General features: G+C 42.8%; 1 protein-coding gene across 6 annotated transcripts in view; it reads right to left on the bottom strand.

Annotated features, from left to right (window-relative positions):
• Nucleotides 1-243: 243 nt before the first annotated feature.
• LOC138060833 (calcyphosin-like protein) overlaps nucleotides 244-22,475 on the bottom strand; it is a 37,160-nt gene continuing 14,928 nt past the window's right edge. Inside the window, exons 1-6 of one of the 6 annotated variants that reach the window (XR_011137537.1) lie at nucleotides 20,015-20,183; nucleotides 14,084-14,220; nucleotides 12,049-12,226; nucleotides 10,995-11,204; nucleotides 8,189-8,447; nucleotides 244-3,182 (exon numbers count right to left, since the gene is read on the bottom strand). Coding sequence is in view for 5 of the 6 variants with exons in the window: in XM_068925991.1 (XP_068782092.1) it covers nucleotides 8,346-8,447; nucleotides 10,995-11,204; nucleotides 12,049-12,226; nucleotides 14,084-14,220; nucleotides 20,015-20,020 (633 nt within the window). In the remaining variant the exon portion in view is untranslated. Of the gene's footprint in view, nucleotides 8,448-10,994; nucleotides 11,205-12,048; nucleotides 12,227-14,083; nucleotides 14,221-18,735; nucleotides 19,991-20,014; nucleotides 20,842-22,475 lie in introns of those variants that run through there. The other 5 variants (XM_068925991.1, XM_068925993.1, XM_068925995.1 and 2 more) reach the window with 5 other exon arrangements.

The following is a 22,475-nucleotide window of genomic DNA, read 5'->3' as shown; positions in this document are numbered from 1 at the left end:
ATCCCTGCCTGCGTCTGCAGCGCTGTGGCCAGCGCGGGGGGCCCTGGCGCTGGAAGATGGCATGGGGCCGGGTGGGCTCAGCAGTCGCAGCACTGGGCCACATACAGTTGCCAGAGAAAACTGGATCTCTGACCTTGCTTTTCACCACGGAAGCCTCTCTATAGCCTCATTTACTATGTTTTGCACTGTTTGTCCTAACTCCCCTTCCCAATCTACCCCTCATTACCTAGGTAATCGAGTGATAACTGAACTCTGGAACTTGGGCAAGTGAACGTGGTGGTTTGCAGTTGCGGCCTCTTTCCTGTAAATGGCTAATACTTGCGCAGGTGAGCTGGAAACATTGAGCAGGCCTCCACGTGCAGAGATGAATCCACACCAGGAGAACCAGCCAAGGCCATAAGCCCTCAGGCTTGCAAGAGCATAAATATGCATACATTAAAGCAAATTCACATACAGGTTATGTCCTCAGAAATAGTCCTTCATTAATACACTACTGAATGCTGACAAATATGCAACTAATAATAGAAAACGAAGAAGCTTCTTGTTCAATATGTTCACTCCACTGTAGCTTTTCTTAATGAATGGTGTAAGCTAATTCATGCCAGATAATGGGGGTTACTTTCTCCCACGAATGCATCTGAGCATATTATAAAGTCTATCTAGAAGAGTGTATTTTCAGGAGAACAGTGACCAGCATAGACAAAATGAGGCGGGCTAAAGGTTAGCAATAAAATTCCAAAACGAGCCTAGCTCTCAGAAACTGTCACGAAAACGGTTAACTGAATCACATCCAGCTGCTACCAGGTCAATGCCAACAATCTGGTCCTTACAGTGGTTTCAGCCAAGTCCTGTCAGGCTAAAGTTTTACAAGTGCTAAGTTCCTACCAAAATAATTCTGCCTGGGGATTAGATTTTTTTCTGAAGTATGTAAAGACTAGCATGTCTCCTTTTGCTTTGAGAGTCTGACCTGAGCTATGGGAGCTACGTCTTTTGTAAAATTGGTCACTGACTATTTTTCAGGGACTGAGGTAATGATATTTCAGTGGTCCCAATTTCACCATTCCTGAACTTCATATATGATCTTATATACAAAACATATGTGATGGGCATACATAGATACAAAACTGCTTAATGAACAGCTTTCAGTTTCCCTTTAAAAAATAAACATCCAAATATGCACCAAAACAAGCTTTTCTGGGCCAAAACCAAATTTCGGTGCATAATATCTATGTAAAGATACAGCCATGTCTATGTCTTGATAGCACTGCACTTGGTCACACCATCTGAGCAGTTTCCTTAACCTACAAGATAGAATTTCCCCCGCTGCACTTTACAGACTTCAGTCTGACTCAGTATCTGCATCCTGGTCTAGCTCAGCTTTCGTGTACTAGATGCACTTTATTTTCTTTAGTATAACCTTCCTAATTCACACTTTTCACCGCCTGTGCTATGCACTCAGCTATATACGTTAGTTTACGCTTGAAAAAGAGCTTGGTTACCCTGATTTGCATGTAGCTGATTTGTGACACCTCTGTTTGGCAGCTGCCTGCTCTGTTACTTTGGTAAGTACCTGTCAGACTCCTGCTGCGGTTTTCGTGCTAATGATACACCAGTCCTTCTCCCTTGTTCATTCCTGTCCTCCTCTATTTGCAAGTCATTTGTCTTATGTAAACAGCCCCTAAGAGCATACAAATACTAATCCATGAATTAAAAAGTCATTCCTCAGTTGTAATACTGAGTCACAGCCTAATTTTAATGATGCTGAAAAATGTTAATGACTTCCCAAGGTGGTATTTGCCCCCTGCTGATATTATTAGTTTGTTTACCAAATCTCTTTCTCGTGCACATGTTCATTTAGAAAGGCTGACAAAATACATTTTTGCCTATATCAGTAGGGTGGCAAAAGGCTGGCTAAGCGTGATCAGATACAGGAACCATTTCTGCTCAAGGGAAAGAAAAGTTTAAATGGCTGCAATGTGGCGTGAAGTCTGGGTCATAAAATAAATGGTGAGTCAAAGACACCCTCAGTTTTCAGCAAGATACGAAAGGCCAAATTTCCTCATGGTGTGGTTTGACACAACCGAGGTAGCTCTGAGACGGCTCTTCTGCCCACAGGGGAAACGCCAGTGCATTCGCCTGCCCGGAGATGCGAGGCCTCACCCTCTCCCTCGGGCTGACGCTAGTGAGCCCGTGGCCAAAAAGTGATGCAGATCACAGCTCTCAGAGCTCACCGATAACGGCATAGGATCTCAGTTTTGCTAACTCAGCTCACCTTGGGGCAGCCCAGCCACCCCACAGCAGGAGCACGGGGCTGCATTCGGTGCAATGGACAGGACAGGTCCTTTCGCCAGCAGGGCTGGTTTAGATAGGCAGAAGCTGACCTCAAAACCATCCTTTCTGGCACTGAGGGATCTGCCAGTGCTGGCAAGGTATTTGTACAGGGTAGAAGTTTAACTCCTTCTAGGCTTCTTGCCAACGTGTTTATTGACTTGAAGGTCTGTATTTATACAGTAATATTGCCATCCTGGGCTGAATAAGGGTAGGTCTTTAGTGAATATGCTCTTGGCTTGTGATACGTATCATTTTGGTTGTGGGTTTCTAAAGCTCTCTTTTAAAATTAGCTGGAATGTAACCTAACAGAGACTTGAACTGTTAAGAATTATTTTAGGGTCAAATAGTCCCTTTATTACTGTGATCACAAAGCACCCCAAATAAGCACTATATAAATCAGACCACTGGCAAAACAAATCTAATGTACAGACACACAAGAAAGCAACTAATGATGGTGGAAACACAATTGCTAGTTTATATAGGCTGTCACATCCCTCTGCTCACTCAGCAACTCTGAATCTCACTAAGGCCGGCGATTTCTTGGCTTTTATGCGCCACCTGTTGAACACGTTAAGCCACATGCAAGTGTCCAGCACTGGAACACTTTGCTGGTGTCATTAAACCACTTGGCTCTGAAAACGTATCTCAGGCAGGAACTTGAAAAAAATCAAACCCATGCTGAGGTTAATAGTATTTCATATCTTTATAGTCTCCGATTCCAAAGAGATCAAGGCAAACAAAAACAAAAGTCAGAGTTTCCAGGATTTCTTCATCATTAAAATGAAGTAGGCATCACTATCCACAGAGGCACTAACTCCAGCGTAGTAATTCAAAAACTCATCTTTTGTAACCTAGGAATGATAAAACCAGAATTAAAAAGTCGCTGTGGCTATATACTGTAGCCCAAAGCAGAATGTTTATGTAACACATTCCCAGATTTTGAAAATAATTCTTTAGAGTCTTTCAGAGAAGTCTGATTTTTATGTCAGATCGTCAGCTAATCTGACATTAGGATCCATTGCTCCAGCTAGCTCTCACATTGCATTTCATCCAATGACACTGAAGTCAATGGAATGAGCTTCTTGCATTTGGAGACAGAGCAACTGTTGTGTCCTGAAAAAATGAATATAAGAAATGTTATTCCAATTATTGCTAAATATTAACAGCACAGCTTAGATGACAGTAGAAAATTAAATTAGTCCAACATCAGCACCATCACCAGAAGAATATAAAAAACCCAAAGGTTATTCAAGCAATAAAAGAGGAGAAATAAAAAAGAAATGCATTTTGGAAATGTCTTAAGAAATAAATCTATAGTATAAAATCAAAGCTACTCTAAAATGATACAGTATTATTTTCAGAAAATCGAGGTAAAACAAAAAAATCAACAAATTTGGAATGCTAACATATCAACTGAAAGTAAAAAAAAAATGCAGGTCTTGGCAAAAATATTACGAGTTTTAAATGAAATGCCTGTGGAAAATAAACATTACTCGCATTTTACCAAAATCTGTTTTTCCACAGAAAGCTAATCTTGAGCTAACTTTCAGAATACATTGCATTTCCTTTCTTTCTCATTTTGTCTTGTTGTCAAGATTTTAAAGAAAGTCAGGATCCCATCACCATTCTTCAGCTGCAGTTCCTGGTGGGTTCAATAGGAGCTCTGAAAGCTGATAGAGAGTCTCAGTCCAGTTTTTGCTGGACATACAGCCTCCCTACCTAGGTTCAGTTGAAAATGACAGTGCTAAAGCCTTTATTTCGTGTGATGCTCTAGTCTCATATTACACCTGTTGGTGTGAGAGCTCCAGATTTAAAATCAGTGCTGAAATCATTGGGACTTAAAAGTGTTCAGAGCAGAACACGAGGCAAATGAGCACAATCTGACGCTGCTTCAAATACTGAGGCAATCAGCCACCCGAGGACTTTTCATTCACTACATTCCACTAGGAAATCTGGGTTTTTTCTTAGTTTTCCCTCCTCAGATGGATACGAGAAAGGACTTCTAGAGAAATAGGATGGGCTACGGTCATAGATAAAGTCATAGAAAGTTGGCCGTTGCCAAAGGCAGCAGGTTTCTCTCAACATTGTGGCTACCATGGAAAGCTGAGCTTGCTGCTGCTGCTGCTCCACGGCAGAGGACAGGATATGGGAGGAAGAAAAAAATCAGAAATCACCACGCAAACTCCTTCTGTCAGCTGATGACAGCAGATGCAGCAAGCTCAGCTTGCTCAGCTCTGAGATCTGCTCTGCCTACTCTTTTGCAAAATTTTGAGTCAGTACTGCATAAAAGATATTACATAAAAGCAACTTGCTTTCATATACCAGTGTACACACTTGGTTTCATCTGCAAAAACCTCAGCTACTTCCATCTGCCTGTGCTAAAATAGTTTTGTGCCAGGAGACCAACAAAATTAACCAGCTCGATGAATATACCTTGTGGTCTAACTTCAAGAAATATGTGCTGCAGGACAGAATGTGAACCAAACAATAATTTTTGATCATAGGAAGCCAAATGTTTCTCTCCAGGCCAAAAATATGAAGCCAAAGAATACACTGAGACCCAAAAGGCAAAACCAAAATGAAGTGAAAGAGGTTGCAGGAGTGCTGAAAAGTGGTGACTCCAAAAGCATGGCCGTTGGGCAAATTTGGGACCCCGGGTGTACGTCTTGAGGTTCCAGCTGGGAAATGTGTCCCTCCTTACTTGTCCTTATCCAGGATGTCCACACATCTAGCAAGCAAACCATTTAGCTGCCATTACCCCTACTTCTTCACTTGCCCGTTGATCTCTCTGCAGCGGGATGCCGCACACTGCCTGCACACGCGAGAGGCTCCTGTGCTCCCTGCTGAAGGCAGCCAGCTTTCCCTGGGGAATATGCTGAAGGGAGAGGCTGTCCCCTGCCCCTCTCCCTCCCATGTCCTGTGCCTGCTCAGGTGGCAGTGGTCAGAGATGGTTTCTAATAGCTCAGGCAGAAAGAGGTGGGAGAAGAGTTTGGGAAGGCACAAAGAAGACTTTTCCTTCTTTGGGTGACCACAAGTGTCAGCCAGCGTTTTGAGTCAAAGCTCCTGTGCCCTGCCTGGCAGGATGGGCAGAGCTCAGCCCTTACAAATGGCTCTGCTGCAGGGCAGGCTGGAGCTCATGGCACATTAGCAGGCAAAACATTTGCTTCTTGTATTTCCCCACAGCCCTGCAGACTCAAATGTTGCTATGGTTTATGCTATCCTGTTTCACTTCTATTGCACAATCAATCAGAAACAAGAAATAATGTTAGAATATGAAGCATCAACCAAGATCTTATAATCTTGATTCTAGTGCCAGATACGGTGGCATGCATGCCACCTATCTCCGAGTATCTGCCATGTGCACTGTGCAACCATGAACTTGGCAGGACACCCTGTACTGCTGAGTCCGTCTACTGCATCTGCTGGGTCTGTATGCAGCGCCCAGCAACCTGCAGCTTAGTGCAGACTCTTGAACTTCATTTTCAGCTCTTCATGTCCACAATGCAGCACCCCTAGCAGACAAGGATACTGAAGTGCTAAAGGATGGCTCTAAGCACCTGCCTTGGTGCACCTTGATGCCTGGTTCAAAGCCCCTCACTCTAATTTGTCCTTGTCTTCTGCAAAGTGCTTCCTCTGAAGTTCACGCATGGGTGCCCACTGTATGATTATGGCTGCACATGTCTCAGTAAAGATTTTCCTACTTAGCAGTCAATACAATGCCTATGTTTCTTTCATGATTTTGAACACATATTAATCAAATGACATTTCTTATAGCACAGATTCCTATTTGTATTCTACTGCATTTGTTTACAAGTAAAAAATATTACATATTTATCTTTCCTAGACTGTTTCTTTTTCCTGAAAGCAAAATACATCTTTTCTGCAGCTACCAATTTTTCTTCAGATTGCAATTCTGCCCCCACAGAAGTGAAAGGAAACTTTGCCACTGAGTTCAAAGAAACCTGAGGCAAGCCCTTAGAAATGTGCTCTGTGCAAATTTTCAAAATGATATAATTATGAGAAATGGCCTCCTGAATATGCCTAGAAATGTATCCAGCAAGTCATGAGATCTACACTTAGGCAAATCTGAAGAGCTGGGACCTGCTCAGAGAGAATTAAGAAGCTCCTCAGCCACAGTTCATCACAAGGATGAGCCACATCACGAGGATGAGTGTAGAGCCTTCACTCAAGGACAACATGGTCTGAACTCTCCTCATTCACACCTTTCAGCTCGCCTCACAAGACCCCATTAGTCAAGCTCAGTGCAGAACAAAGAGGGACATGCCACCCTGAAGCACTGAGCTTTCATCAGCCGTAACAGGCTTAATCCAAGGTGCACAGAGGCCAGTGACAGAGCTTCTGCTGATTTTAAAAGAGTGTACTTGGGGCCGGTACCACTGTTTGACACAAGTGCTGACCCTCCTTCCACAAAAATCCTTTTGAAAAGGTATATTGCATTTAGGATTATGTAAAATTAGAAAGGGTCAGTACAGAACAGACAAACTTGTTAGGAGTTAGTTATTCAGATTAAAATTTCCACAGTGCTTGAATAAATGTCAGCACAACAGATCACTGTGGAGTCTGAAACATTTAGACAATGTATGTCATCAGGAAATCATTTTCTCATTTTGTGATTCCCACAGTCCATTAACATTGCTTTCTTTTTATTTGAAAGCTACTAAGTAGATAATATGACAGCCTGTTGTGGAGCCAATTAATAACTGAGAAAGAAACAGGTTCTGCACAAGGTGCTAGTATGTGCAAAGCCTCTGATAACAAGTTTTTTTCATATAAGGCACATCATAGATACTTCAGTAGCATCACAGTAGGTAAAGACTCCGCTTATGACTGATGGCAAACATCACAGACAGACTCTTTCCACCAGTTTCCAGTGTTAAACAGCAAGCAAGTTTCTAGAGACTTACGGATCAAAGGAAACATTGATCTTGTATAGCCTTTGCTAAGAAATTGCAGGTACCTGTTGCTTGTACTGAGAGACTGTTTTTGAACGAAACAGAAAGCAGAGTCTGTACAGGAGCAGAATATCAAGCATTCAGAACTTCCCTGGAGTCATAGCTTGGTCATAAGTCAGTATAAATATTAAAAAGTAGTAAGTAACTTTCGTAATAGCAGTGTACGGACAACAGCTACCACACTAGTTCCAGGACCAGTGAGAAGAAAACGCTGTAACACATGTATGCCCTTTTGAAGAAAAATGTTAGCAAGGTAATCTTAGAGTACAGAAAGAAAGGAATCAAAAGAAAAGAAAAGATATAAGAAGGTCCACAGAGATTTGGACCAGGGCATGTGCACAAAATTGCTGGCACAGCTGTAAGCAGTGGAGAAAAAAAGGTTTTATAGAGTCTTCAGCATTTATATTGGTCCCTGTCTCCCCTTCTCCATTTGTTTCCTCCTCCAGCTTCCCAGCACTGAGAACTCGTGTATTCCCAGCACTGAGCTGAACATTTGTGCAGTTGCTCCATCCCACACGTGAGGCACAAGAAGCTGAGAGACACTGTGGTGCTGGGGGAGAGAGGAGTATGTGACCCTCTGTGTCTATTGCTGAGCACTGTAGAGGTTGGTCCCTCATGGGTCGGACTTTCTCATATTTGTAACAGTCTGCCCAAACCATAAGCTTTCCAGAATATTTCCTTCTCTTACATCCTCTATAAAGCACAGCTGTAGCTAACAGTGGAAATGGGGACCTGCTGCAGATGTCTGAGAAGAAATGAAAAGCTTGTCTCAGAGAAGAAAACACAGGTCAGGGATGCAGAGAGAAAAGGTAAAGGTCTGCAGAGCGGCTGGTTGCCCGATCTGCTCTCTAAGGATGCTGCTGACGCTCTGAGGGCGAGCCTACCAAAGCAGTGCTTCTGGCAATTATTTCTACAGCTTGACTGTAATCCGCACAGCGACTGGAAGCTGCTCTTATGCAAAATGAGCATGTTGTTGTGCATACACTTAATTGTGTGGACCTAAAAAAGTGGAAATAAAGTCTTGTTCCTTTAATCGTACAGTTAGAGTTTCCAAGCGTTTTTCATCATGACGATAAAATAGACATCTGTGTCTATGGAAGCGCTGACTCCTGCATAGTAGTTCATGAATTCTTCTGTTGTGACCTGAGGCAGAAGGATTTAAAACAGGAAAATGAACCTTTATTTTCTTCATGTTGTAATAGGTAAAAACTACACATTGAGAAAAACTCTAAATTAAACCTTAACATCTGCTATTTCACATTATTGCTGGTGAAAAGGAACCCAATAGGAAGAATGAAGGCAGTGAAAATTTGCAGAAGTTCACTTCTTTACTAGAAGTAGCATGCCTGTCCTCCAGCTATGCTTAGATAGGAATTGAAGATGCACAATTAAACTAACCTTACCAGGAACTGAAGTTAAAATCAGTGATGCTCAAGAAGAAAAATATTGTTAAGCAATTTTTACAGGGATGCTATCATTTGGTTCTTTGCATTATCATTAATAAAAAGGGATTGGGTTTCTGGTGCAACCCAGATATAGCTAGGAGCTTTATATCCATTCACCAGAGAGAAAATATCATTGTTCCACACAGGTCTCATTTAAAGAAGTGAAAAATCTTTCAAATCCCAAAAAGTTTTGAATATTTTTGATGTACATTTTGGAGCTGAATCTATTTCTAAAAGTAACTAGATTAAATATCAATTTAAAAAAAACAGATTTAACAGGTACTACAAATAGCAGCCTTTTAATACTTGAACCATATAGGTCATTCTTTGAATAAAACGTCACATACAAAAATATTTACCCCCATAGTGTTTAGCATAGTACATTTGAGAACTAGAAAAAATGTGTGACAGTCAGGAGAACTGACCATTTTAGCCTATCCTGCCATTACAAACCGACTACAAGCATCCCTGACCCTGGCTGTTTCAGAAGCACTCAGCAAGATTACTGTAAAGAGGACCTTTCTGCATTTCTAGCAGCTGCACAGCCATGAGGCGTTTCAGCTAAAACTGCTTTAGGTTTTCTCACTTGGTCAGCTACCTTCTTGTAGCCTTTTGTAGGAATCATTTGAAGCTGTTTGTCAGCAAAACCCAGATCAAGTCTTCAGTGCTGAAGTCAAGGAATGTATTTCCATTTCAGGCAGAAGTTTCATCTGGACAATTAATCTAACATGCCCTTGGTTTTTATCAGTGACATGGCAGATTTAGGCACAGAAAAGCCATGTTCAGTTCTCAGAAGAAACTGTACCTGGCGGGCTAATATCAGGATTGCTAAACAAGAGGTAGAGGAGGTCAAAGTAACTTCTCTATAAGCTCAAAAACTGCAGCATTTACAAAGTATAAGGCATTGTGGAGGCCAATTAGAGATACAGTGGCACTAAGTCTGTCAAGAATCATTTTGGGGACTCATCTTGTTTAATGTTTTCATGTATGACCTCAGCACAAAAAGCAGGAATGTTCTCCTGAAGTTTGCTAGAAGTCACTGCCGCTGCAGACAAGGAAGGGGACAACTCACAGAACTGGGTAATTCTGAGGATGACGTAACAGAAAAAGGGATGAAATTCAGGTCTACCAGGTGTGAAGTCATGCCCAAGGGAAATAAAAACAAACACCTCTCTACAAACTGAGAACTTGCCTGTTGGAAACAGAACAAGTGGAAGATTTGGGTATAGTAGCCAAGCATTAGACAGGTAACAGCGACCAGTGTAATGCAGCCACTAAAAGCCAAGTGCAACCTAAGAAAGACTATTTCAGAAGAGTCACGGAAGCGTAAAGCCATTGTGCAAAGTTCTGATGAAACTTTAAATGGCTCGTTATTATGAATAGCTTGGACTGAGGATATCGATATGGAAATAGCAGACAGATCCAGGCTTGCTCTGAGTTGGTCAGACCCATGCAAGTTTGGATCAAAGACCTTTGCAGACACATATTGAGGGGGAAAAGAAGTCTGAATGGCTTGGAGATTGAGAAGGTTATGAAGTGGATGCAAAAGACATCCACCATAGAGGGTGACCAGGTGTTTGAATTGGAAAACTTTGGCTGAGTGGTAGGCAAGGCCTCCCAGCCCTGCCCCAGACCAGCAGTTCCTCAGGGCACAATTCTCTCGGCAGCCTCAGGTCATTTTGGCAGCCCATTTCCAGCTCCCACTTCAGCTAGAGCTCTGGGACTTCTCTTTTTAATTCTCTTCAATTCTCTTTAGATAAATCTCTCTCTATTATGCAGTGATTTCCAAAGTCAATCTTTTAAGTAATTACACATATTACAGAAGCACCAAACATAAAGTATTTCGGGGAACCTGCTTCTGAACTGGATCCTGGTTTATATTCTCCTGGGATGTGAGAAATCTTCTAATTTACATAGATTTTGAAAATTAGCAATTGTAGTGGCTTAGTTTGAAGATATGCTTAGAGTTACTTATGAAAGTAGGGCCATAAAGGCTACAAGCCTGCAAACGCAATCTCTTGCCTAGCTTTCGCCACTCCTGCAGATTACTTTTGCCTCTGAATGCCTAAGCAAGCTTCACTAATAGTCCTAAGCATTGATTATGCACCTGCCTTACTGTCTTCCATGAATGTGAAATAAATGCCCTGCAGATGCATGTTTGGTACTGGGATCATTCTTACATATAGTAATTTCAGCTGTGAGTCAAACGTTGTTTTCGTGGCTTCACATTAGATGTTTCACTTACCTTCCCATCCTTGTCATAGGGTGAATCAAAATTATCTAGAAAGGCCCTAAACACTTGATCTTCTGTCCAGTCTCCATTCTGGTATTTAGGATGATGCTTTGCATTATAAACCCCCCGTAAGTCTTCAATTGTTATGATACCATCTCCAGTTTTATCTAACTTCCTAAATGCCTGCATGATTATCTCTTTTCTGGCATTCGACATGGGAGGCTGTAAAGAAATATTAACAGATTCATTACATTTCTGCCATCTACTTGCCCAATTCCCAATTCCAGTAGCTGCTGTTGTTAATAGTAAATCTAGTTCAAGCACTTGAAAGAGCAAACTACTGATAGTTTACATTGTCCGTGCAATAGAAAGTACAATATATTATCAAAAAACAGTGTGATGGAGTCTATTCAGTGTCTATTAATAGGCTGATAAGTAGACAAAAAGAGAGAAATGTTTCCCGGAATACTTTTCTATACTATTAATTTCAAATATTTTAACAACAGTAAGCACTAAATATTTTCTCTTTCTTTGCTGTGTAGACATCAGCAGAACAAATGGTCCCCAACCAAAGTTGGTCATGCTGTGTTTAATTAGAGAAAACCTCCACTGGATTAGCTTATGTTATAAGGAGATATATTATAAGGCAAAGGATAGGGAAGCAAGGTTAACAGACAGAACCACATAGGTACCTGAACTGCAGTATAGGTGGAATTTAAGTACCTAAACCAAGGCAGTAATTTGTAAAAAAAAATCACAACCATTTATTTACTAGGAGCCTTAGATTTTGTCAATATATTGCAGAGACATGTTAGGTTCTGTGCTCTCTTATCCACAAAAGGGTCATTTGGGGCAATTTTTCCATTTAGCGCATTCATTAGCATATGGAAATAGAATGTTTTATCTACTCAAGAGTTGCTGACTTTTTAAATACAACTGTAGATTTTGCTAATTACTGATATGAATATCAGTACTGTACTTAGCTAGCACTGATGATGTTCAGCTAAGGATGAAAGAGGGCTTTTTCTCCATTTAATGCAGCAATACCAGAAATTCCCAGACTTACTCTTAGTGTAACAAGAAACTCGTCAAAGTCAATTGTTCCACTGCCATCTTTATCAAATATCCGGAAAATCTCTTGTGCTTCTTCCTTGTCTATCATCATAGCATAATCATTTAATCCTTTCACAAATTCTTTGAAATCAAGGGTCCTGCTGTTGTCATCATCCATAATCCGAAACACTCTGTGGAAAATGTGCAATTTGAAGTTAATATAACAGAAAACTTAGAGAATGCTGCAGCAATTTAGCACAGTGCCAAAGCACAGGGCCACCTGACTGAGATAACGTTTCCCTTTCTACAATCTTCCGAGAAACAAAAAGAAAGAAACAAAATAAAACAACCTTTTGACAGCAGAGATGGCTTAGACGGGGTGTCTGAATTTTACACAGCTGAAGTTAAATGAGGCAGAATTTACCCTAGCTGAAGGAGTCTTCCTATTCACTATATATTACGCCATCTAAAAGCTGGTCATTTGGTTTAAGTTTAAGCTAGTCAGCTAGAATGCCACTGCAGTTAACGGAGCTTGGGGGGAGACTGAGACCACGGTCCAGCTTGCCTTTCGTAGGTGCGGGGTGAATCACACTCTCACGGTGACTGCAGAAGAGGTCTAGCCCCATAAACCAGACAGCTAAGAGACCACTAAACAAGGGTCATCACACCTCAAAGGAAAGAAAGCAGAAAAACCAGAATATGGAGACTTTTAAGCTAATCATAGGAAATAATGAGGAGAGAGATATGTCTAAATTCTCCTTTTCTCTCTGTCAGGAGTTCTTACTCTGGATCTCAGAGAAGCACCTTCCTCTGAGGGATTCACGGTCCTGAGCTCTGTCCTTCAAAAGGCAAGCAGGTGAGTCCTTTCTCCCAAAAAACAGAAGCCCCTGCCCCAGTCTCTGTGGGCTGTGGTATTTGCATCAGAACTGGGAAATACAAGTTTAAGTCCCTGCTTAGCTTGTGATCCCAGTCCACCCGCCTGTTGCCGACAAAAATGAAATGTTTTTATTCAGGCACAGGTCAATAGATGATCAGGGAATATCTGTGGCAAAAGTAAGGATTCTTGTGGATTTCAAAGACCTCCTGGGTGAGGTGGTAGTTGAGTGGGAAGTTCTGACGGCCAGAATTTTGGATATAGGCAGCTGAAGTGGGATGCAGATGCTTAATTTTTTTTCTGGATCTAGTCTGGAGTGTCTCTGGGGCTCATTTTCCCATTTGGAAACATAAGTGAAAGCATGCCCTCAACAGCTGCCCTGTACGGTTACGAACCAAACGCTATGACTGGGTGCTGTGGCCCTTCCATATGTTCATGACCTCTCCTGCGGACGAGAAGAAGGCAGCTCACCCTATCATCCACAAGGACATATCACTGTCACCACCCTCAAATAAGGGATCTTGATTTTCTTACATTATACTCTTTCACTATGACTCTGGCACTACTGATCACTGCAATCCACTGCTCTTCACACTGTCTTCCTTCAGCTAGTTGGTTTTGTATGTTAGTGAAGCAGCACAGAAAGGCCATAGCCTGAAGAAAAGGATAGCTGGGAGGGGTGCTGCACTTTCCAGGTTCAAGCAACCACATAAGATGTTTAAAATAACATGTGTGCTCCTTGGAAGCAGAGGGGATTCCTATTGTGTAATTCAGTATGGGCAAAATTTCAATCAAGAACTGAGAATTTGCATCTTATTTTATATTTTAAAATACAGAATAATTGAGGTTTAAAAGGACCTCTGGAGGTCTCTAGTGCAACCTCTTACTCAAAGCAGGGTTACATTCAGTGCTAGGTTAGGCTGCTCGCCAAAGATGGAGATTCTGCAAACTCTTCCACTGCTTAATGATTCTCATGGTGAAACAGGTTTTCCATACAGGCAGCTGGGATTTCCTTTGCAGCAACTTGTGGTCACTGCTTCTCATCATTCCACTATACACCTTAAGAAAAATCTCACTCTCTTTTCCCTTTAACCACCCATTAGCTACTTTTTGCTGGAGCATCCTGTAACTAACACTAGTAGACTGAATACTGAATTTGGCTTCTTAGACTCACCTGCCAAGTCCTTTAATGCCTGCAGACCCCCTTGCTAAACACTGCAGGCGAAGTCTTTCTACTGGGTCTGTGGTTTTAGTCAGGTTTCTTTTGGCCTGGATTGCCATCTCACGGTCATGCCTTGCTGTGCCCGGCATCTGGAAGAATCAAACCTCCCATGTAGCATGAATTCACATAAACAACACAGAATACTGAAAACTGCCTTACTATACTGAGCATCACAAACCCTCAACTTGTAAGGGTACTACCTCTTCTACTGAGAAATGCTTGATGCCCTCGTTTTGCAAATATTTAGGTGCTTCCTTACTTTTTCAGAGTTTGGGCTTGAGCTCTGATTTATCAGTGCTTCTTGCTTTGATACCTCACATCAGTTGTAACTGAAATATCAGCCTAGACACTCACTGTTTTGAGTTATGGGAACAACCTGGATCTGTGTAGTCGCATGCTTTCCTAACTCAAGCCATTGACAGGGTCTATTGAGCTCTGCTTTGGACTTGGTAGGATTAAAAAGTTAGTAGAGAAGAGCTCAGAGAAGGCTTCTCTAGCACACCTGCAAGTCTAAAGAAATTTCTGAAAGGAGAGAAGCCAAGCAGCCATCCCTTGCAAAAGGTCATCAGGACAGAGGGGGCAGCTCCCACCCCAAAATTCCTGTGGAGCAGGTAGTCTGGACTGTGCCTAGAGCTGTGGGGAGAGGCCTGGTGATTAAGTCCAACATTCAAATAACCAGGGCATTTGGTGCTGGCAGCTCTCTCCTCAGGATGTGTTTTGACTCTCTTCTATTTCCTTTTACTTATATCGTTTTCTCAAAAGGGGAAATTGTCAGAGGAACTGAACTTTTTCTTTTCGCCGAGTGAAAGTAATTGCTTTGATCTGCGCTACGTGGGTCATCAAACCTGAAAGGAGAGCTAAGAAAAACATACTATGACCTTAGCCCATCGGCAAATAATGAAGTGTAGCTAGGAATTTGTTCTGCCTCCCATGTAAGAACATGCTGAAAGGCAGGTCAGCACAGACAGGAGAGCACTGTTGCCTCTGGAGACTGTACCTGCAACAGCCCTATTGAAACAGTCCTCTGCCATGCCAGATCTGCAATAGCGTTCCCACTCAGGAAGAACTGCGACAGCATAAATTGTAGCCCTGGGTACAATTGTAGCCCCTGGTACTTTTTTCTTATATCTGCTTTTGTTCCTATTTCTTATATTTTGCTCCTATTTTCTTGTATTTACAATGTTCCTATTTAGTTCAAATCCTCCAGAGCAGGGTTTTCTCACTTTATGCACATGAGCAGCTATCACAGTGAGACTTTATCTCACCTAAGGACACTCTGTGCTATTTTAACACAACCAGTGAACAAAATAGTACTTTAGACTTGCACAGCATTTATCACTCCAGGATTTCAGGACTCCACAAACAGCCAAGAGCAGCGCACACAGACTGGCAGTGGGTCATTCCCTCTCACATAAGGATTACTTGTGCCACCTGCTAAGAAAAGCAGCAGGACTGCCGCTGCTCATACTGCCATTTTAGGGCCGCCTCAAATCCTGACCCCCAGGCACATGAAAGCTTTTATGCAACTGCCGGCCACGGAGGGTAGATGCTTCTCTGTAGTTCCCCATACTGACATCTGGACTGAAGTCCAGTCTACTGACATCTTCCCCATTCGAGAGAAGGATGTGAAACCTGTGTGGGCAATGGTGACAAGTATAAACTCAAGTTCCCATCCTTGTCCGGCAGGTTTAGTTCCTTCTGCATCGCAGGCTGGAACTGCAGAGGGAAAGCCTGCTCATGACCAGGACTGTAACTCTAGAGCCTGTCTGCTGAATGTGCAGATCACAAAGGCCCCCCAGATATTTTCCAGCCTCAAAAGCATCACAGGACCAGAATACAGTGTGCAGAGAGCCACGGCGGGGCTGTGCTGAGTTAGTGCAGATCCCTGGCACAGAGGAAGCTCTGTCCTCTTCTTTGTAATGAGGGTGCTCAGGGAAGGAGAGAAGGAAGATGGATGGCTCTGGAAGGCATTATCACCCTGTCAGTGCGCATCACATTTCAGATCTTGGCATCATTCCATGTGCTGCAGTTGAACTGAAATGTTAAGAAAAAACGTCTGAGAAATCTGGAATTATACTGTTTCATCTAAACTACTCCACTCCTCTCCGCAGAGCACTGGCTACAACAGCTTGTAAATGTCACGTGCATTTAACTTTGGCATCCCAGTCACTCAGACCACACCAGCTAGGCTTGGAAAAATATAAAGAGAAAATGTATTTTTTCCTAAATTGGTTTCAGTACTAGCTCATTGCAGAAGTTGAGAGCAGCACAAAAGAGATCATTTCAGCTCTTACTTCACCCAGAGTGAGCAAAGTTCTCAAAGGAACTTATTAATGAATGACCAAAAAAAGCCTTAGCGCTATATTAGATCAGCAGTCAAAAATGTTTCTGCAAACAATGACCTGTCCTTAAGAGGAAATTTTAACCTGGCAAGAATATAAAGTACAGTGAGTTTACAAAAATAATGTGCAAACTATATTTATATCACATAATAATGTGCTATGGTGTTTTATACATATAATGCCTATATATATTTCTATATATAGTGTGCATATAGGACACACAGCATATATATAGTGTGCACAGTACTGTGCAGCATGTCTCTATGCTCCCTATACATTTATATAGATATATACATACTATGCAAACATGATCTGAAAGGATGACATCATTTGTATCCACTGAGCACTGCACAAATCTTCACAAATACATGCCACAGAAAGAATTTAGTCTCCCCTTGCCTTTAGTTCGGTGGAGCCATTTCCAATATGCTGCAGTGAGCATCATGTGATCATTACAGTGAGATTCATGAACTGAGGCTATCTAATATATCTATTATGGTTTCCTGTGCATCAATAAATGCCACTAAAATGTGTCAATCATCAGTTATCTCTGCATTAAGTATACAATTTCCTTCTCTACCTAAAAACATTTCTAGCTGAGAATCCACCATCTCTAGGTTAAGTTGTTCCAGTAGTTAATCATTTTCATTTTAAAATACATGTTTTGTTTCTAGTCTGAATTTTCCCCCTCATTAGATGCTATCATAGTTTCTCCTACTAGATTAGAGAGCTACCCGTTCATAATCTGTCCTCATGGAAACATCTGAAGGCCCCTCTCAACCCTCTTCTAGCTAACTGGAAAGACTGAGTTTATAACTCTTGCTACAGAGTTGGTTTCCAGATGTTAAACAATCCTGCTGTTCCTGAACTTTCCCAAATTTTCTAGTATTCTTTTTAGGATGGGACGGAGCACTCTAATAATCTCACTAATGCCACAGACAGAGATAATATCACAGCTCTTCGCCCACGCATCATAATTAAAAACATTAATACTAAATATTTCTGCTGCTCTTCATGAATATACATCCTCTTAGATATTCCATACCAAAATCGCCAACACCATGTTGCAACAGCAAACATAGCAGCTGAAGCCTACTCATATAGATATTTCACTTAAATGACACATTACCCTAAAGCCTCTTAAACATGACCTGAATTTGTATGCCACAGAACAGCATGTCTTTGAGAAACCTTACTACACATTCAATGAATACAGAAAACCAAACGAAATATAAAACCCAATACGTGTGAGCCTGATCCACAGTAACATGTACATCATCGGAGCGTCCTCTTTTCTGTTGGCTGCTGGTTTAAGCCAAAGATAAAACCGTTCCACAGCTGTTGAAAGACAACACTGTACGTTAAGGAAATAGATTCTGAATCCTAGCAAGAATGGAGCAGTCACAGAGCTTCGTGTGTTCTTTACTCTCCTTTCATTTTGCTTTCTATATATGCTGCTTCTTCCAAGTCTCTACTGACTGAACTATGAAATATGGGGCAAATGAAATACCTAATCCTGTCTGTGCTTAAAATGAGGGGCAAAATTCTGCTGGTATGTGGTGGGAGCAGGATCTGATCTCAGGCTTTGAAAGGACATGAGCTGCAGAGCCAACAGACAATAAAACAAGATGTGACCCGGGAAAAACGATGACGTTTGGTTATTCATGCAGATGTTCCACAGGCCATTTAAATTGAATGGCGTCTGAATTCTTACTAGGACAAACCCTGAGAAGAAAAAATCCTTGGGGCAATATAACAGCAGTACTCTTCAGGGTGACAGACATCTACATCCTAAGAGACCATCCAGCAAGAAATACTGATGCCTTCAACTGGAACCTCTCCAGGAATACGAGAAATTTCCTCTGAGGGATTATTTGGTCTTCTCCTCCCATACGCTGTAAACATGTTCAAGAAGGCACCTTATTGTGCCTGCATCCCACATGCCTCCATACAGTGACAGCGCAGAGCAGAGGTGACTTCCATAGGAGATGTATCGAAAAGAGTTATTGCTTCTTTATACTGTCCTCCTTTACCCTCTAACAAAGGGGAGGTAAAAGAAGCATCCAGCCTTTCATTAACCTTCTCTCAAACCTTCGGAGTACCTGGTCAGAGCTCAAATAGCACTATGTTCTAGCAGGTAAAAAAAATTTCAAAACTAGGGCCCAGATCTACTGTCCTTGGTAGAACTACAGCAGAAACAAAAGTTGGCCAGGAAGCTGTCACAGAAGACCATCAGATTAAAATAACATGATAGATACAGACCTCATAGATAAACACAGTTGCTCAGACCCTGCACCTGCAATAGCATTCGTCAGCTTGGGCCCCTGTGCAGCCTCCGCTCCCTTCCTGTTCTCCAGCGATTGCAGCTCTGTGCTGGCAGAGGAGACTGGAGGAGCAGATGAGACTGGAGATGAGAGTGGCCTTGTACTTTGTTTCGAGGTGTCACTAGAAGGCTGTGATTTCATCACCTCTTTGTGCAGAGGGCATGCTGTTGTGTGAGATGGATTTAAAATATTGCATGAAGTAACTCTTAAGTAATACGAGAACTAAATGCCATGCCTTAGGAGGGACTGATTGCTCTTCTCTGATACTTCTGTGATACTCTTCTCTGGAGAGGAAGAAGGCTTGTCCTGATACCTTGTCCTCTGTTTCTTCTCTATATACTAACTGTAGGCAGCTATTCCTACAGACTGAAGGCTGGTTTTAAAGCATCTGGCCTCCCTACGCACTGAATAAGGGAACGAACATGCACAGCATAGTATGCGACAGTGAACAGACATCTAAAAGATAATCACTGCAAGATCTAGTTCTTCAGTACCTAAGTCCCTTTTGGGGTCTAACATGAAGCAATGACAGATATAGTCAAGATCTGCTAAATATAACAATTCTGTGTCTACCTTACAGATACGTTATATATGGCCATTAATAAAACAAGAAAAGGTCATAATTATAATTTTGCACATTTTCAATTCTTATTGTTCTTCCAGGGTCATCAGCTGTCTCCCATATGTGAAAAAGGGGCTGGCTGATGTAACAGTTAACACTAGAGAGAGTTTCGTTTTGAGCAACAGCCTGGGCTTTGAGCAATTACAACACCCCAAGTTTTTAGCATTTTTTGTTTCCACTAGCAATGTTGTGTTGTGCAGGCTGAACAGAAATGATCGCATTTCTTCTCGGTAAAAATGAAACCCAACATTTCGTGCTGGGTTTTTCAGAAGAACCTCAAGGTCATAAGTACCCAGATCCCTTTTTAAGCCTAAGGCTTAGACCTGGAAAGAGCAGGTTTAGCCTAGGCCAACTTCCTGCTCAGCACCATCCCTTCATACCCAACCCCCCCAGCAGAGCCCACGTGGGTCTTGTGGAAATCCAGCCCTTATTTTCCTGAGAAGGAGCCCGGTGCGGCAGCTATAAACCCGACTCTTCTCTGGACGATCGCACAGCCCTGCAAGCGCCTGTCCCGGTTGACCTCACCAGTCCCACATCGTTTCTGAGCAAAAGACCTCCGCGTCTGTGAAGAGGTTAAGTGGTGTAAACCAATTACCTGCATTTCTTTCTTTCTTATACCATCACCGAATCACTGCAAGCATGGAAACCGCGTCGAGCGCTTGCCAACCGTCCGGGCATGTCTTTACAGATCTGGCTTTCCAGGCCCGCCAACCCCACGGCCCACGCTCTACTGACCGGTCAAGTCCGCGCAAGCTAGTAAAGGAAAGAGAAAATCCTCTACCTGGAGCGTTTTTCTGTAACTCGTGGCTTCGGGGAGCAGGTGGGAGGCTGGTGCCACCCGGCCGCCCCAGCTCTCGCCCCGCTCGCTCGCTCGGGCAGGCCACCGGCTGTGCCGCCTCGCGCAGCGCTGCTCACTGGAGAGCTTCCTTGTCCATCTCGTTTTACTTGTTTACGCACCCAGCTGCCTCCTGCCCGCCTCTCGGAGGCCTGGAGTTTACCAGCCCGTCTCCAAGGTGACCCTGGCGGCTGCAGCAATTACGCGCCTTCCCCGGGCGATGCGCAGCCAGGCTCTTGAGCTTCCCCCCTGTTCCCTTCCTTTTTGCCTGACGCCTCCTTTCTCCTTTCTGCCTGCATCGGCAGATCAGACCTTGTGGGGAAACGCTCTCCCGCGCTCCATCAGCGCTTGCAGGAGGGTACCAAGACACCGGGCGAGCGTGTGCATAGCCGTGTTTTGAGAACGTGTTCCTCTCTTCCCTAGCTGGCATGGCTGAAAAGACGTCCTCCTTCACTTCTTTACTCCAGACGCGGTGGGAGAAACTAAGCAAAAGCCTGTCAAACGTGTTTTGCAAGAAGCTAGTTGCGAGCATCGTCTTTTCCTGCTGATTAATTTCCATTTTGCAGGGCTGCCGGTGGAGAAAACCTCTGGGGAGAGGAGAGGCCGAGGTTGTGTTCGTTTGCAGGAAAAAAAAAGAAGAAAATTGGAAAGGTGAAACGTTCATACAAGGAAGAAAAATTTCTCTCTGTCTAGACACAGCTATTAACAGCCCTGTCTGCAAAAGGGCACCAACATTATTAGTGACACACGGTAGCATTTGGAGAAGGAATCAGTGTATTGATAGACTACTCAGGGACAAAAAATAGCCTGGGTTATGCTTCCTGGCCCTCTCCTGCAGGAGCAGGCTGAGCGCGCAGCATCGGAGCTGATGGCCACGGCAGGTAGCTAAAGTCAGGGCGAGAGCGTGCGGGAAACGGAGAAAGGGCCCGGGTCTGTGCGTGGCTAAAACAGAGTGAGAGTGAGTAAGTGCGTCATTTTCTGACAAGAGCTGAAAATGATTTTAGGCAATTACTAGAGTAATAACATTTGCGTCCTGGCAGACTGCTTATCTTTCATCGACAGGTACTTCCTGGTACTAAACAGCAGATTGTGCAGAACTTCATACACGCTTTGTTTCCCCCACCTGGCAACTGATTGTACGTTAATGCGCAACCAGCAAATAATGCTTATTTAACCATTCATAGATTCAAAAAATATTGACTTTGAGACAACGTCACGTCCCCCAGCCCCATTAAGTTTATGTTTCATGAACTGATCTCTAGAGGCCCTCTGGGAATATGGAAAGGGCGCTGAAACGAGCGGCGCTGTGGTGCAGGCGGAGCAGCCCCTGCTGTTCGCAGCGTGCACTGCATGTGCGAAGTGGAGACGCTAAGCCTGGAGAAATCATTCTCGTTGAACAGTAATTTGGCCTACGAAATTCAGCATCCTGCCCGAGGAAAGCAATTGTTTAGATGCACAGTTTGCATTCACTTTCAGAAGGGGACATGTAGGTTAGAAGAGCAAGGATAGACTCTAGAAAGCAAAAGAAGCGGTTAATTTAACATCTGGATACTCTGTTCGCTTTTACACCTTTCCTGCCCGCTGAGGGGGAGCCCAGACACATACATCTATATTTGGACGTTCAGCCCACCCTCAGTACAGTCCTCTGAAAAGTGGACTGTGCCATGTCTGTGCTAGTTAATGAGTTATGAATCTGAGCAATTATTAATAATGTGCTTTCAGGTGTCTCAGACTGCATCAGGCTGTGATTAAATTCATCAGATTGTATCTGCTCTGTTACCGCACATGAAGCTCTAAGCAGAGCTTAGTAAATTCAGCAGCTTATCAGAAAGGAGGCAGAGAGTTCATCAAAATCCTGAAATTTTTCCTGCTCATTTTCTATCTCGCTCTGAATACTTACTTGTTTGTTTGATTTCAGTTATTGTTCAGTGGAGTGCACTTCGCTGAATCTACTTAGACAAAAATCTGTGAGATCTAATATAATGTATATGCTCGTGACACACATAGGAGATTGAGATCTTGGTGATGTGCTGCTTCCAAAACTTCAGATTTGTTGTTTAACTTGAGGCAGGAGGGTAGGCATAAGAAATGCACAGTGTTTCAAATAAAAGAGAGAAAAAAATGTTTCAGATAAATATCCCAAGAGCCAACAAGAAGTTACAGCCAGAACAAAGCTCTGGGGTCAAGTTTGCTCACTTCTGCCTAAAACAATTATATTTGA

The sequence above is a fragment of the Struthio camelus genome, chromosome W (genome assembly GCF_040807025.1).
Source record: "Struthio camelus isolate bStrCam1 chromosome W, bStrCam1.hap1, whole genome shotgun sequence".
Classification (NCBI taxonomy): domain Eukaryota; kingdom Metazoa; phylum Chordata; class Aves; order Struthioniformes; family Struthionidae; genus Struthio; species Struthio camelus.
Note: the sequence above shows the minus strand (reverse complement) of the source record. Positions and strands in the feature narration are given on the sequence as shown.